The sequence below is a fragment of the Capra hircus genome, chromosome 26 (genome assembly GCF_001704415.2).
Source record: "Capra hircus breed San Clemente chromosome 26, ASM170441v1, whole genome shotgun sequence".
In the NCBI taxonomy this organism is placed as follows: domain Eukaryota; kingdom Metazoa; phylum Chordata; class Mammalia; order Artiodactyla; family Bovidae; genus Capra; species Capra hircus.
In genome coordinates, this window is record NC_030833.1 from 42,908,995 (window position 1) to 42,925,470 (window position 16,476).

Here is a 16,476-nt window from a genome sequence, read left to right on the forward strand (position 1 = left end):
CCTCCTATAAGGGATCCAGGGATCCAGGTGCAGTTTAGCTGGGTCCTCTGCTTCAGAACCTCTCATGATCTGCCATTAAACTTGTTAGCCTGGGCTACGGTCCTGTCAAGGCTCTGCTGGGGAAGAATCTGCTTCTGAGTCCAGTCATGCGGTTCTTTGCCTGATTCAGTTCCTCACAGGCTATTCCTTGCCATATGGTCCTTTCCATAGCACAGCTCACAACAGGGCAGTTGGCTTCACCAGAATGAGCAAACAAGATGAGCTAGCAAGATGCCAGTGAATGGAAATTGTAATCTTTTATAACCTTATCTCAAAAGTGATATTCTATATTCTCTTCATTAGAAGTGAGCCACTTGGTCCACGTTGTACTCAAGGAGAAGAGATTATTTAATGGTATAAATACCAGGAGGTGAGATCAGTGGAACCATCCCTACCATAACTATACTTTGAATGGGTGCCAATATCTAAAGAATTGAGGTAAATTGGCAGTTTCCTTTATTTGGGGAAGGGAAGGAGCCAAGGTTTATATGCATCTCCTCTGTGTCAAGCCCAGTGTTGAATGAGCTGACGTGCCTTCCTTATTTCACTCTCACATCGTTCCTGTGATATATTTGTGGCAGATGTATTGAGGCTTTCCCTCGATATTCATTCTTCCGTTTTTTCCTGTTGTTGTTCCGTCGCTAAATCATGTCCAACTCTTTGCAACCCCATGGACTGCAAAATTTCTGATGGTTGCCCAGGTGAAGACTACACTTCCCACTCATTTTCTGCAGCTAGGGGTGGCCGTGGGCCTAAGTTCCAGCTGATGGGTTGGAAGCTGAAGTGTTGTGTGGCAGCTTCCAATAACCCCCTTGTGGGACAGCTAGTAGGTATCCCTTCTTCTTCTTTGTCCTTCCTCCATCCTCCAATTTGGAATGCCTAAGTGCCATAATTTTAGGTCATGAGATTGACACCATGCAGGGAAAACAGCTAGAAGAGAGACCTTCTGTTTATGACATTGGGAAGCACAATATCAGCATTGTATTGCCTTTTGGGACTTTAGGGGAGGGACAGTGAATTGCTGTCTTATTTAAGCTGCTATTTGGGGTGCTGTCAAAATGTCTACAGGGTTGGCAAACTTTTTGTAAAGAGCCAGATAGTAAAGTCTTAGTCTGTGTGGGCCACCTGTGGTCCTTGTCACAAATTCTTCCTTTCTTTTTTTCAAAACAAATTTTTAAAATGTAAAAATAGTTCAGTCCTTTAAACAACAGCAACCATCCATAGCTCAAGGTCCAGCAAAGCACAGGCAGCTGGATTTGGTCTCCAGGGATGGTGTGCTGACCTCTCTGCTCTTGTCTTTTAAGGGAACAGTAGGAACCCCAGGGTAAATGTTGACTTCAGGGTCCACTTACCTTTCTGGAGCCATGTTTTTCTCATTATTTTTTGTTTCTGAGTATTCTTGTTTTCTTTATTGATTGGAAAATAATGCATTCAATCATTAAAAGTTACATTTACTCTCAGAAGTTGCACCAGAGGAAACTTTTATAAAAGATGTGGATGCAAAGAAGTCACCAAAGGAAATATTGCAACTATGGATCATTAATATTTAGGTATTTACTCAAAGAGGGAAAATTTTAATTTTCAGGAAAGGAAAATGAATCAGCAACACATGTTGATCCTTTTTAAAATTTTATAATGGTACTTGAAAATTCAATTAAAATCATTTTACCATCCTGGAATTACACTAATCATTACAATATCACATTATTGATTATCTTATGAGCTTTATGCTTCTATAGTGCGCCTTATATCTTCCAAACCAATGATTACTTTCCCGATGAATGAATGTTGTAATTTTACTCAGTATATTTAGATAGATCACAGAGTTTTATAAAACATTGTACGCAAAGTACAAAAATAAGTGCCTTATGCACACTCTTTAACACTGTTTTCGTTTCTTTCTTTGGTACCTCAGCTAACTAACTTCACATAAATAATGTCAATAATAGCAAGAAGGAAAAGAAGCAAGAAATTGCTTAACATCTAGAAACTAGAGATGCATTTTGCAGACAGCATGCTTTTTATCAAGAGTAGAGATAATATCTGGCTATATTGTAGTCAGAAAAGTAGAAAAAAAAAAAGAACTCATGAAGAAATAGGGATAAAATGCCAATAATTACATCACATCTTTAAACCACTGATAATAACAAATTGATTTAAACAGACTGATCTTCAGCCTAGGAGCTCAAATCTCTCTTATGAATTATTGCAGAAAATGCAAAGTTTCAAAATTTACGTTTGGAAAAAGTGTGTATACTTCATTGTAAATCATCTACTGGAAAGAAATAAAGGTATAGACAAGGATTGTTAAACTTTGTTAAATTTTATAAACACAGGTATACTTAGAAAATAGAAATAGTTAATAACCAAAATGTTCTCAAGTAAATAAAAAGCATGGATCCCTGCTCATTAAGATCATAAGTCAATAAGTGAATTTGTCAACTCCATGTTTTAAAGCTCCCCTGGATCTCTAACTATATTTTTTCTTCCTTTTAAAATTTTTGGATAGTCTGTTATGTTTCTCCTGGGGAAAATATTTGAAAACTAATTTTTACTTATTTGTCTTTAAAAAGGCCTACTGTACCAACCTAGTGTTTGGCTGGAAATAAAGTTTAGAGCAGAGTTGATTTATTTTGAGGATTCTGACTAAATGACAAAACCTACCAGCTGATGTACTTAAATATGTGCAATTATATTCATTTTTAAAAACTGCATAATGGATCACTAGACTGTGTACCCCACTGAGAGAAAAAACTTTTTAAAAAATTTGTATTCACAGTTTCTGGCATAAGAGTAAGTGCATAGTAAAACAGACTGATCATACATTTTATGAATATTTTTGTGGTCTAATAGCAATAGAGACTAATAACACTCAGTAAAGAGAATAAAGGAAGAGTGAAAAACTTTCCTTTTTAACAGGAATTTCTATCTATTAGTATTATTTTCCATTACAAATAATAAAATCTTTATATGGGATTATATGAAGATGAGGGGTGAAGAATAGTTGATAAATAACCATAATGGTGAATTAAATGCAAGGGAGTTAGTGTTTGAGCAAATCTGTAAGACACAGAAGGAGGGGAAAAGGCAACATGCCTCTTACTGTGAAGCTTTATATAGGAAATCCTTTCTGTTTTGAGGTGCAGGTAACTTGGTTCAAGAAAGAAAGAAACCAGCAAGTGCTCTAAGACCTTGCAAATGCCCTCCAGATTTTGACAGACCAAGCACATGCCTCTAAGGGCTATTTTTCATCTTTTCTGCTGCACTCTTTGGCCAAGTGGCTGCTAGCTCAGTGAATAACAGGCACCCAGGGGCAGTGGGAAGAAAGCAAGGGCCAGAATGGGGTCATAGAGACTCAGCTAGACAGACAGTGGATCGAGGGTAACGCTGGAGGAGAAGATGATGCATTGTTATGTTCACCATGTTCCTACCCCAGTCAGCAAGAAGTGGTCAGGTCTTTTAGTTTAAGCTATATCTGCGCTGGAGACAATAAAGCCACACTGACAACATCAAGAAAACAAAAAGAGCCGCAAAGATGGAGTCACTGTATAATTTGTTGTCTAAACTGAGACATGTTTGAGAGTAAGGGGGACAATTGTTTGTTTTAATTGTTGATAGTTAATATTTATAATGGGACAACAAATGTAAGCCTACACTGTCCTGGCAAACCAGGATGTGCAGTCACTCCAGAGAGATGCTATTAAACAATGAGTGGCGTGGATGCTCGTTTGTCTCTAAGAAATTCCTGCTGGCAGCTTACTTTCTTTAAAGAGCTATTTCTTGCTATTTCTCCTCCCTTTTAGGCAAAGTAACATATGCGAAGAGAGAGTGGGGGCATCTTCTTTTCTTGATTTCTCCCTCAAAATAGGAGAGATGTCCACAAGAGAGAGGTAGATACAGAAGTATTCTATATTTTATTCCAGGCATTTTTGAATGAATGCAGCCTTCTGGTTTCATATTGTTTTTTACTTCAAGATTGGTTATGAACTTCTCTTCACTGCTAGCTAAAGTATAAGGTATTGTTTTATCTTTCCTACAAAACTGAGGGCAACGGGGCATGTGTAAAGCCTGCTATCTTCCATAAATGAGTCTCTGTGTTCAAGGTATACATTGCTGTCCCTATTATACCTGTTCATTCTATATTCTGTATAACATTGCAAGAAAAAGCTGGCTTTTAAAATGTTGGCATTTGCAGGGCAATAGAATATTCTATACCCATTTTTTTATTGAGTAAAAAAAAATTTTATGTTTTACCCCATAAGTAAAGAGATAGGTACGGGGGGAGTCAGAAAAAATATCTTATTTTCCTAGTAGTTTCACTAATTATAGCAGGATATGTTTGGCTTTGTTCTAATGTTGGCAAATACAAATATATAGCCTGGTGAATACTTGACATGTTTTATGACTATGATCTCATTTAACTGAGAGTATTTTCAAGATATTGCTAGAATGAAGTGAAATATCAACATCAGATTTGACAAATTAACAAAACCAGTAGACAGCTGTTGCTTGTCAGGTAGGAATGTCTATTGTCTTCTCTTTCAATAAATATATTAAAATTCCTAAGTTGTGCTATTAATATTTTCTCTTAAAAGTGTTTATCACAAAGTTCACTTATGGTATCATATTTGAAACTTAGTTTGTCTCTAATAGATGTCTTTACAGTATATAAAAATGTATCTACAAAATATGAAAAGTAAGGATTCTCTAGTTTAAACTGTAGCTTTGTTTTTGCCTCCTGGAAACTTCTATATGAGTTCAAGGGTGAAGGGGATACATGACTATGGACTTGTATTGTTCCCTTTTAGTTCTAAGTTCCTTTTGGGAAATCTGGGCTAGGGCTGGAGTTGTACAATAATAACAAACTTTATCAAACTTTGTAGCTTTGAATACAAGACAATTTACTGATAAATCCTAGCTTTCTTTATTGACCCTTATTCTGCCAAGGCACCCTGGAAAAATCTCCCTATCCCCATGAATTCAAATTGTGACCCAGTTGCCCGAGAAAGAACTATAAAATAGTCATTTAAAAATGCAGTGAAAAAGAACATAAGTTAAAAATTAACATCGAGGTAACATTTCTGAAAAGCTAATCTATATGACTGGAAGAATATTTTGTTTTATTTTTTAAAAAAACTTTTAACTTTTAAGTAAGACTGAAAGTAATTTCCTGCATATCTGTTACCAATACATAGCTATAATTTAATTTCCATCCACCATTAAAAAGTTAAATATCTGTGGTTTGGAAATATGTTCTTATTTGTTAGATATTTCTTGAAGTTGATGTTTTCTTAACATGAGGTAGCTTCCTAGCAGCATTTTGGGTGCTGTCACCCGAATACAGTGTGGTTTGGCATGATACTAGGTTTGAGCAGGGTTGGCTGGGTATGGATAGTCATCTAGGAAAATTATATTTTGTGGCAGTTAAGGGCAGTTCTAGCTATATTAATGGGGTGGGAGAGAAATTCAACAATTTAAGAAAAGGAGCATTTTTACAGAGAAAAAAAATTGACATCTAATCTCACTGCTATTGTATCTCCTCCTAAGAACTATAGGACTGATTTTAATTCTCACTAAGCTATTAATACCCAAATTTAGAAACCCAACTCTAACTTACTAGATGTTTCTAGATTATCGGCTTAGGTATTTTGTTTTTATCACTTGGTACGTTGATTTTAAATTTTTCTATGGAGATTTTTTTTCTACTAAGCAATAAATTAAGAAATAGGAAAATATCAATACACAAAGAATGATAGGTATTAGATAAGTGCTAATTTCTGAAGTCCAAAAACATGAACATGTGAAAAGAAACTGTGGTTCTACATTTGCTTTTATATTTAAATCTCAAGTTTTAAAGTTTCAAATTCATCACAGTGGGACTTATTCTACATTACTTAATTTGGGCAAAGGGAATGAAAACATATGGTATGGTGAACACACTGAAATTTTCATGATTTATGTTCTAAATGGGATTCCCTAAATTTTACTAGAATAAAGTTTTAGCAAAAAAATAAAACTGTATCTACTCACTTGAATAAAACTAGCACTCAGGAAGTAAATGTCATGAATGCTTGTTTGCCTTTGAGCAAGAATGAGCTGATATTCCAGTGGAAATTTTCTTTACACTTTGGTATTATTGTATATTTATGTTTCTGCTCTTAACCTTTAAAAATGTGATTATGATTTAATTTGGAATAATAATTTTTTTCTCATAAAGAGATTCTTATATTAACTAATTGTTCTTTTTGATTACGTTTTAAACTACTCTGGATCGGACCTTCTATTGTACATATACTAGCCATGCAGAGTGACTTTTTTTCTGTTTATTTTCAAAGATTTTAAAGAGCATTGAAACTTTCATCCTTGGAATTTGAAATGCTTCTTTGGACTGAGTAGAAATTTGCCTGCCTTCACTGTAATTATTCTCCGTGAGTATGAAAGCAGGTCCATGGGGGGGGTATAAATTTAAACCTAAGAATTGCTTAAGGAAATATTTTTCACTTTCTTCTATTTAGAATTGGTTTGGCCCAAGAGTGAGTTTGAAGCCAGTATGAATTACAGTCACATCTATACTTCTCATGAGATGAATATATTTAAAACTAAGATCTGGCTATTTGTTTTCATTTATTAGACATTTTTTCTTCATGCATCTTTCTACTTAATAAAAGTGAAATTTAAAACAAAATTTTTTTTTAAACAGAGTGGAAATACAAAGAATACAGCAGTTCCCAAATTTAGCTGCATTCTTGAATCACCTAAGGATCTTAAAAAAAAACCCAAAAAACTACTGATGTCAGGCTCCGATCCCAGGACATTCTGATGTAATTGGTATGAGGTGTGACCTTGGCTTTGGTGGGCTGAAAAGCTCTCCAGGTGTTTCTAATGTGCAGTCAAGTCTGGGAAACACTGTCCTTGGAAATAAGAAAAGTAAAACAGAAAATTGAAAGCACCAGGCCTTTCAGTGTTTCAGCTGTAGCCTTGAAGCCTTCGATACCTGACTGGAGTTAACAGAACTGAAAGGTTACAAGGACTCGTAATTGTTGGAATTTACCTGATTTTGACTGGAATCTGGACCGATCATTTGGATCGTAGCATTCCATTCAAGAGTTAACACGTTTTTCTACACTTTGGTGTTTATGTTCGCCCTTTAGTCTTGCAGAATTCTACAAAGGCCAAGGGATTTTTGAAATGGAAATTGAGTACTGAATGTCTTTCACCACTAATGAGACTGCAGTGGTTCATAATAGGTATTCTGTGTGTGGACTTTGCTTATGTCTGTTTTGAACAAAAAGCCATCATTTACAAGTACAAAAAGAAAGCAGTGCCTTCTACTCCCGTCTCCATCCCAGTTTCTGTAGCACTCTCACCTCGGATGTTCTAGAGAAGAGGCCTCAAACTCTGGAGATTTTGATAAATAGCACCTTTGCTGAATATCTGAAGACTCAGCTTCTAATATTCAGTGATGGACGTGAGGTTCTCCTGTGATAATTTTCAAGACCAAAGGACTCAGATATGGTAAAGCGGTCTGATACTTACTGAAAGTGAAAGGAAGAAAAGGCAGTGGATTTCTCAGCAGATTTAGTACAGGTGGGTTAGAGAGTCCATGGCTGAACGTAAGATGATATAACTGTCTCTGAATGCTGGATGGTGGGCTAGGTACTGCAAAAACATCAAAGAAATATGAGTAAATCTTCACTCCCCTCTTAGTTTGAAGTGACTTTTCAGCCAATGTGAATAGGGAAAAGTATCATAAATGGTATTCTGTAGATTTGATTTAATTTTTACAATATTGAAGATGAGCAAAATGAGACTGAGAGGAAAATAAATCACTATGAACAAGTCAGGATGTTTAAAATGAGAAAAAGTCATTTCATGCTGGTATGACAATTATCTTCTGGGGATCCTTGGGATTGGTAGGAGTTCTAGGGAAAAAGAGGTGTGGGCTAATGAGTTAACAAACGATGGGCCTGGATTTGTTTTAACAATAGCTATAACAGATCACATCAATTACCAAGTCCCCAGGGGATGCAGGGGATGAGAAGATCCTGACCCACAACAAAATGACTGGATGGAATTTTTCAGACTGACATGACGCTGATTCCCTTAAACCTTGGACAATCTCTCACAAGCTCCAGGCTATGAACATGCCCCATGCAGTGGGCAATGGGAAATGGACTTGGAAACGCATCTCCTGCCTTCCCTCTGTCTTTTGTGACTGTGTATTAAAGCTGTAAGCCAGGGCCTAAGACTGGAACTACTTGGCTCCTTTGGTTGTTACTGGTTGCCCAAGTCTGTTTCGCTCCTGAATTCTTGCTGGCTAAAAGGTCTCTCTCTACTTTGTCAAGGTTTGTAAACATGCTCCCCAAACCCTCAGGAACCCTGAAAGAAAAACGTTTGGGGACAATAACTCTTTAGCTATCTGTTTAGATAAATGGCTCCTTAACATTGCATTTAGTTAGGTATAAAGTCCTCTTAGCATAATTTTTACAATTAATATAAGTTGTACAGTCTCAGGACAGGCATCACTTGGGACAAGTATTGTGATCATTGGGAGACTGAGTTAGAGGTTTATTTCTCCTGGACTGAGTTTGTGTGTTTTATTCTTAAGACAAAGATGTCTTCAGAAGGTTCCGTATCCATCCCCTCGGGCAGTCACTGCAAAAGTGGGGTAGACCTCATATGCTGCATACGCTGCCAAGTCTTGTCCCAGGGTCACTGCTTGCTTGAGCTGGGCTGCAGACACAGACGCAGTTGGACTGGGGACAGCGTAGCCTGGAGGAGGAGGCAGAGAAAACTTCATGAAGGGGGTTTAGATTTGCTTCCTTTTGGCTTGTTGTCTTCTTTCTGAAAGATGACAATTTAGCATGGTTGCTTAAAGCCCCAAATTAGTATGTACATTTTAAGAGGTGCCCTCTGAAGACGTAATATCTGGACTCATGCATTAGGGAACAGTGTTTCTCAGAATAGGGTCAACCACCTATGTCAGAATCATTTCACTTAGAAAACTAGAAACATTGCGGGTAGATCCCAAGAAACAGACACTTCACAGGATGCTGAGTTGAGAAAAGCTTGAGGTTCAGAACTTTTTCAGAGGGTCTCAAAACTTATAAAGGAGGGTTGGCAATTGATGGGTTGGCAAGGCATGGGGGGTGGGCTCTGTGGGTCCGGTACTGCACCCCCACCTCACCTAAACAGAATATTAAAATCCATTGCTGTACTCAGGATTGTAAGGACTGCGCAGACCAGTAGGATAAATATTTAACATGTTAGCACATTCCTAGGTAGCGGCATAAAAGCAAATACCTAGTGTGGCCATACTTTGACCTACTGGACAGAGCCAAAAATACCTAAGCCCCCAATCAGTCTGTCTTTGGTGTATGTGGAGGCCTTGATGCTCACCCTGTCAGAGAACCAAGGGCTTTGAGTAATAAGGACATAATCATATACTTTCATATTACTGTTTTTCTAGCTGATCAATATTCCCTTTTGAAGAAAAGAGTATAATAGCTGTTATCTACAAGCAGTATTTCCCTGTTAATGTTTCAGATCAAAACCTGGTTCTCTCTGAGATGATCCCCAAATTGTGAAAGCTAACAAGAAAACGGGAAAAGTATACTTAAGCAACGAATGGGGACCTGATTTTTTTATTTTTTAAAAAGCCCATTGGTTTCTGTGTTGTGGAAGTCTGCCCAGCCCCAGACACATTGATTTCTTTCTGGTGGCTTCTCAGGAAGTGGTGGCAGGAAGCTGGCTGGACTAGTTTTTAAAAAATTGAATCCGCTCCTTGGCTCCTGCCCTTGGGGCAGTAATGCTGACTCATGCACAAGTGGGGTTTGGTACATTTTCCACGGATATAAGAAATGTGTTAAGAATTACTTTCATAACTTTGGAAACAGTATTTCTAAAGTAAGTAAAATATGTGTGTGTGTGTGTGTGTGTGCGCGCGCGCGCACGTGCATGGGGCATAGATTTTATCTTTAGGGATTTTGAGTTTTTCTTTTTCAATTTGGCTCATTTCTAAAGTGCAAGAGTATTTGTGTTCCGAACAGAGTCTCCCCTTGGAGCCTGTTATTCTTTGCTTGACTTCATAGTGAGTTATAAAAGATCATCTCAAATTCTTCAGCATTCCCAAGATGATTCTCCTGCTCTATATAATTTTTTATTTCTTGTAGGGGCAAATAAAAGTGAGGATAAGATAAAACGTTTTTGAGTAAAAAGCAAATCCTTTCCAGTGTGAAAGCAAACTTTAAAATTCTTCTGGCAGTGGCTCATTTATTTTTACAGTACATGAATTAGATGTCCTTGGGGTATAGCTCACTGTAAGGCAGGGGTTTAACTTGCTGCAGGAACTGAGAAGCCTGACACAAGTCCCCAGAAGATGGATGAGTCAACACCCTGCTGCAAGGAGAGCGAGCACAAAGCTTATGGCCCCAGCACAACCCAAGAGGGACCTGGCCCTTGGCAGTGGCTGCCGTTGGCTTGGAAACCTTGAAGGCGTGCATCACACATCTTCTCCCCATTCTACAGAACAAAGCTGGAATTGAGATCATACTTGTGTGTGGAGTGTGATTAGTTTTAGCTTCACTTGCCAGAATGGAAGACATATTGGCAAGTTTTGAGAAATAAAAGGAAATGAGAGCAGGCTCTCATTTGCTATGGATGTGAGGAATATAGCAGTTCTCGAACCCACATGCGATCCATATAGAAGTTAATCAGTTGATAGGAATGTCCTATTTCTAGGTCTAGTCTGATTTGGGTTTATGGGAAGTATGCCAACAGTGACAAGCCAGAATGATAGATTGCTTTGAAAGATACAAACTTTTATTATTAAGAGTGTAGTTGCTCAGACTAACTGCTGAAGGAAAATTTCCAAAAGACATTTCTTGTCTGGTCCTCTCTAGAGGATTCATTTTAATTATTAGCATTTGTTGTGGGTACATAATAAATGGGGGAAAGTCTTTTAAATGTGACCCTGAAGGCATGTTGATCTACAGATAGGCTTTGCTTTAAGTGATCAGCCCCAGACCTAAATTAAACAACAGATAAAATGAGCCTGATTAGCCCCTTATTGAAAGGGTCTCTCTCGTTTCTCTCCCTCTCACATACAGAATTTACTTCAAATAATTTTTAAAAACTGCTCTACACATTTCTTTCAGAAAGCAAATAAATAGTAGGATTGAGTAGAACTGAAGATTAGAACTGGGGAGGGAGTCCAAGGATTGCTTCAGAGCTGATTGACCTTGACCAATGGCTTAATCTTTCCAGTACTTGGTTTGTTTATCTGTACAATGGGCATGATGGTAGAGTCTGTCTCTTGTGGTGCCCTGAGCATTGCTGAGATTGGTGAGTGCCTGGCACATAGTTAGAGTTCAAATAAATATCAGCTATTCATAGGCAGTTCTGAACTCTCTTACTAAAGTAAAAACCAAAACAAAACCTGAGGCAGAGTGACTGCTTCATTCTCAATCAGGTAGATGCTCATAGCTGAGCTAAGACTAGGTGCCCCTACCCCTGCCGCCCAACTCTCTTCTCTCGCCCATACATTAATGGGTCACTACTCAGATTTAGAGTAGATGTTGTTCACAGACAACTCTGTGAGTCCATGGTACCCAAGAGGGTTTCCCAAACACTCTCTGTAGGGTGTCATTTCTGGCGCTATTTTTTCCAAACCTGGAAACGCAGTAGCAGCAGCGGCGGCAGCAGCGGCGGTCTGGGCGTCGGCTCCATCAGTGGGGACGCCCAGGGCCTGCAGGGTGTACTCAGCCGCGTATGTCTTTGCTTCATCCACATAGGCACTTAGCTTCGGAGGTGTGAAAGGATGGCTGGAAAGCAGAGTCAGGCAGGGTGCACATTTTATTAATAAATGTGTGCTGCTGAGACAGATGAAAAGCTAAGGCGCTGTATGCTTTTTAAGATGATCGGATAACGGAATTTTGTGTGGGTACTTATCTTTCTTTTCGCTTTTAAACCTTTTAAATAGCTATGCATGTCGGAATATTTGTGAACTTATTTAGAACATGGGTGGGATGACACTCCTGGAACGTACTTGCAACTCATTATAAACCTTTTCTAATATATATGTGAAACATGACGGTTCCTAAAATGTGTAGAAATGCAGGCTCAAGGTAAAATTCTGAAGGTAATAGCGTCTAACAGAGAGGTTATGTCTTTCGTCCAAGATTTAAATGGCAGAGGATGGTGTTATTAGGTATAAAATGGTAATTTCATATAGTTCAACCCAAATAGCACACAGATAAAAACATGGGCTATAGTTTTCATTTCTATTACACTTCATATCTGCAGTTTTCCATTGGTTGATGAGAGTACCTACCCGATCTTCATTGTCTCTGAAATTTAGCGGCTTTGAGATGCTAGTCTCATAGCTGGCACAAATATCCCAAATACACATCTCAACGTATGCTTTGAATAAAATGGGTCGGTAGTAAGCTTGAATATTTATCTTCTTTAGATAGTGGTAAACATACACTACATTTACAAGAGACTCTTATTCTAAGATCTAAATGATGAGAAGTTACGCACATGGCAGGATTCTGGCTGGCCAGGGCAGGAATGGTTATTTTGTATAAGAAGAGTTGTCTTTGATCTTGTCCAATGGCAGAGTGAAGTTGATACACAGGTTGTCCCCAGTTATTTTTCTGACAGATTTCTTCCAGTATCTACAAGAGTGGGAAAATAAAAGTGACTTTTCTTTCAAATGTCACATTTGCATTATTTCTCCAGCTTCCAGGTTTTTAAATGGAATCTTCAGAGTTTAAGCAAATATGAGAAGATATAAAATGCCACATGGTTTAATGACTCATAAAATTTAAGATGAACTCAATTTGAACTCCATTTAAAATGTTATGTCTATTAAGTCATAAAGATCATTTTCACACCATTTATTCTAATATGCTTTTAGTTTAGTCCATTGGCTCTAACTTTTTACCAATACTTTACTTTTACGATTTGTTTGATATATTCTTTTTTTTTAATTGCTATTCCAGCACTGTTTAGCTGGATTTACTCATCATTACTGTGAATCCTTCTGTTTACAGTGGGTTAGAGAAAATAACCTAAGGATTCATTCCTATTTCACGGCATTTGTCAGAGGGTTTTATCTTTACATTTTCACAAAAGAAGAGTTTAAAGGTTTGATGGACATGAATAGATGGGTGTTGATAGTTGCCATGTTTTTGTTTGGCAAAACACCACTTCTGGCTATTTTTACAGTGATCCGATTTTTAGAAGCTGCCTTCTGTCGTTACTCCAAACCAAATCTTTCCTAATGGCACATATTTTCTTCATCCTGAAACCATTTTTTGTTGGCCCACAAGCCTTGATGCTCCCGCTGGGCAGCAGATTCAGTACACTGTGCAACATAAGGCATAAATCTGAAAAAATAACTCCCGGGGTAGAACCGTTCCCTAGACTGAGTCCATGGATCTTATCTCATTCGCGCAAACGCTCGCAATGGCACAGTTTCTTGTTTATTAAACCTGTAGGTTGTTTCTATTTCCTCTACCAACTTTTGCTGTTTAGTACTCTTAGCTTGGTAGCATCTTTTTTCATCTGCAAAGTGTTCTCTAAGGTTCCAGGGCAAGAGTCAGTTACTTGAGCGAGCAGATATCTCGCCTGCTTGTTCATGCCCATTGTGCAGACACGTGTAAAGGATTTTAACTCTAACTCCTGACTTGCGGGGCAGCCCTAGTACCTCTGCTCTTCTTGTTGGAAGTTCATAGTCCCTCCAAGAATTTGTCAAGGCTCCATCTAGGCTGGTTGGTGGTGGTATGACCCTTAATTTCTAAGCCATAGTTGCAGAAATTCAGAGAGATTAATTTTTAAAACTTTCATTAGTTCATAGAGATGGTTACTGATGGTACTATAAAGCATGTCCAATTTCTCACCTGGGTTAATATAAAAGCAGAGGTCATTATACACTCTATAGTAGCTCCTAGAACTATTACGTAGAATTTATGACTATGATGGGGCTTCCCGAGTAGTGCTAGTGGTAAAGAACCCGCCTGCCAAGCAGAAGACATATGAGACATGGGTTCAGTTTCTGGGTCAGGAAGATCCCCCGAAGGAGGGCATGGCAACACATTCAGTATTCTTGCCTGGAGAATCCCATGAACAGAGGAGCCGAGAGGGCTACCATCCATGGTGTCACAAACAGTCGGACATGGTTGAAGTGACTAGGCGTGCAGCATGCACAAACAATGATTCTTTTTTTTCCCTTAAAATGTTTCTGGATACCCCAGTACTTTAATTAGATTGCTTATTTTAGGTTTTAACCCAAGATATATTGCATGACTAGCTTTTGTGTTTTCTGACCAAAGCTCCATCGTTGTACTTAACTGGATTTTATTGCAGTTATGTATGTGTCAGGATCCTCTCACTGGGTTGCCATATGATTTTTGATGGCAAGAATTATGTTATATTTGCTTTTCCATCTTTAGCTCCTAGCGTAATACTTGGTGCATAATGCTGGCCCCCCAAAAGCTTTTAAACAGACACATTAATACTGTTTACTACTCTAATTGGCATCCTTAAAAAAAAAAATTACCTGGGGAGGGTTGCAGAAACTATAGATGAGCTCCTTTATATGTATAAGAAAGCTATTAATCCTACCAAAAATAATCAACCAAAATAAAAAAAAACAACAAAAAACCAGAAACCATTCAACATGAGCTTTTAGAAAATCAAGTTTTCTACTCAGTTGTAATCATAAGGCTACTTCCATAAATTTGGAGCTTATACCTTTGGGGTGGGAGTCAGAAAGTTTCCTTTAGGATGTGTAAACTGTCAACTCGATATTGATTATTCAGCCAAAGTATCTTTGCAGAGTCCAACACATAATGCACATCCAGAGGGAACAGTCTGAGGGTTAACACAGATCCTGTTTTGTTTTATTTTTAACCCTGTGATTCAGTTTCCATACTGGAACAACTTTTATAGCTTTAAATTTTCCAATAATAAAAATCATACCCTCATGCAGGAATATGGAAACTTAGAACTGTGAAATGAACGCAAAAAAATTTACATCAAGCCACTGCCCAGATATAATCACTGTAGAAGACTTGATTTGACATGACTGATGGTGTATCATAGTTAATATGAGTAATGATACACCACAGATTGCATGGTGTTTTCACTTTAATAGTGTTTCCAAGAAAAGATGTTCTGATGAATCTGTTCATTCCCTGTTGTGAGTGCTCTTCATTTGCTAACCAACCTTGCTTTATTTTGTTTTCTTTTAAAGTACTGGTTGATAATTCTTAGTAGTCCTCAGGATTTTTGCATTTCAGTGGATGATTATTTAAGATGTCAAATTTTATAATTAAGAAAAACAAAAAAGAAAGAGTCTGAAGTAGACCAATGGTATTCAGTGCCCACTGTTGTCTCACAATGTGTTATGTTGATTGGTCACTTTATCTATGTAATAAAACAAATGAAAACAAAGCAAGACTACAGCCCCAAGTAGGGATCAAGTCAAATCCATTGATGAATGGTGAATGATGGTCTTTGACCCAACTTACACGAACTATCCAAGCTGCCTCTGGAATAACATTACATACCTGGGGAGCAAGTTTAATTCCTTGGGGCTTTAAAGTGGCAGGATTCATTGGGGTGAGCTCCATCCCAGGTAAAAGGTCATAGAGTCTGTCTTCTCTCTTGTCTCCTTTGATCTGGTATCCCCGGCCCAGGCCTGTGTAAGCCAAATAGCCACGGCCGCCCAGTCCTCTCACTCCCGCAGCCCCTACAGGTACATTCATGTAAATTTCTAGGAATGTAAGAAGGCATTAAACTGAATCAAACCACCAGAAAATCACCCTGAATCTTACTGTAATGGAAAAGTTAGCCCAAGTCACATTGATTATTGCCCTGAAGATGGATAGAAAACTCCAGCATTCTAATGTAATGAAACTCAACATAATACAGCATTTACCATAGGCATCTTTTTTTTTAAACTGTGCATAAAAGAAAGCAATACTATCAAAGCTATAGATAAGTACACATGCCACTTTAAAACTTGGGTATAGAGAAAATTTTTGCAATTTCTCTCTTCAGTTAATTTGCGTTGATATTTTTTTGTAGACTAGTAAATGTTGGGAGGTATATATTTTCACATTTTACAGTGTAATATGACCACATGTATTAAATTAAGTCTTGCCTTTTTGTCTTTGACCAGTAAATTAGAAAAGAATTCTCGTTTCCCTAATGTTACCATTCCTGATGACCTGTTGGAAAACCAATGTTTAGAAAATGTGTTTTAAAATACACCATTTTCTTATAGTCTATTAATGTGAGGCTTAAATTTCCGTTGAGTTTCATTAATAGATTACTTTTGATTTTTTGTTTTGCCACATTGCTACTTTGATTTCCTATTAGTGCTGTAAAGAGATAAAAAGTTGATTACCCTTCATCCATGAATATCAT

The 16,476-nt window shown here is 37.7% G+C and overlaps 1 protein-coding gene across 4 annotated transcripts in view; it reads right to left on the reverse strand.

Annotated features, from left to right (window-relative positions):
- Positions 1,656 to 16,476, reverse strand: part of A1CF (APOBEC1 complementation factor) — a 91,366-nt gene continuing 76,545 nt past the window's right edge. For 3 of the 4 annotated variants that reach the window (XM_018041641.1, XM_018041644.1, XM_018041645.1), the window contains 4 exons: positions 15,615 to 15,820; positions 12,580 to 12,716; positions 11,710 to 11,861; positions 1,656 to 8,811 (listed from right to left, as the gene is read on the reverse strand). In XM_018041641.1, coding sequence (XP_017897130.1) covers positions 8,660 to 8,811; positions 11,710 to 11,861; positions 12,580 to 12,716; positions 15,615 to 15,820 — 647 coding nt within the window. In that variant the 3' untranslated portion in view covers positions 1,656 to 8,659. The remainder of the gene's footprint in view (positions 8,812 to 11,709; positions 11,862 to 12,579; positions 12,717 to 15,614; positions 15,821 to 16,476) is intronic. The other variant, XM_018041642.1, reaches the window with a different exon arrangement.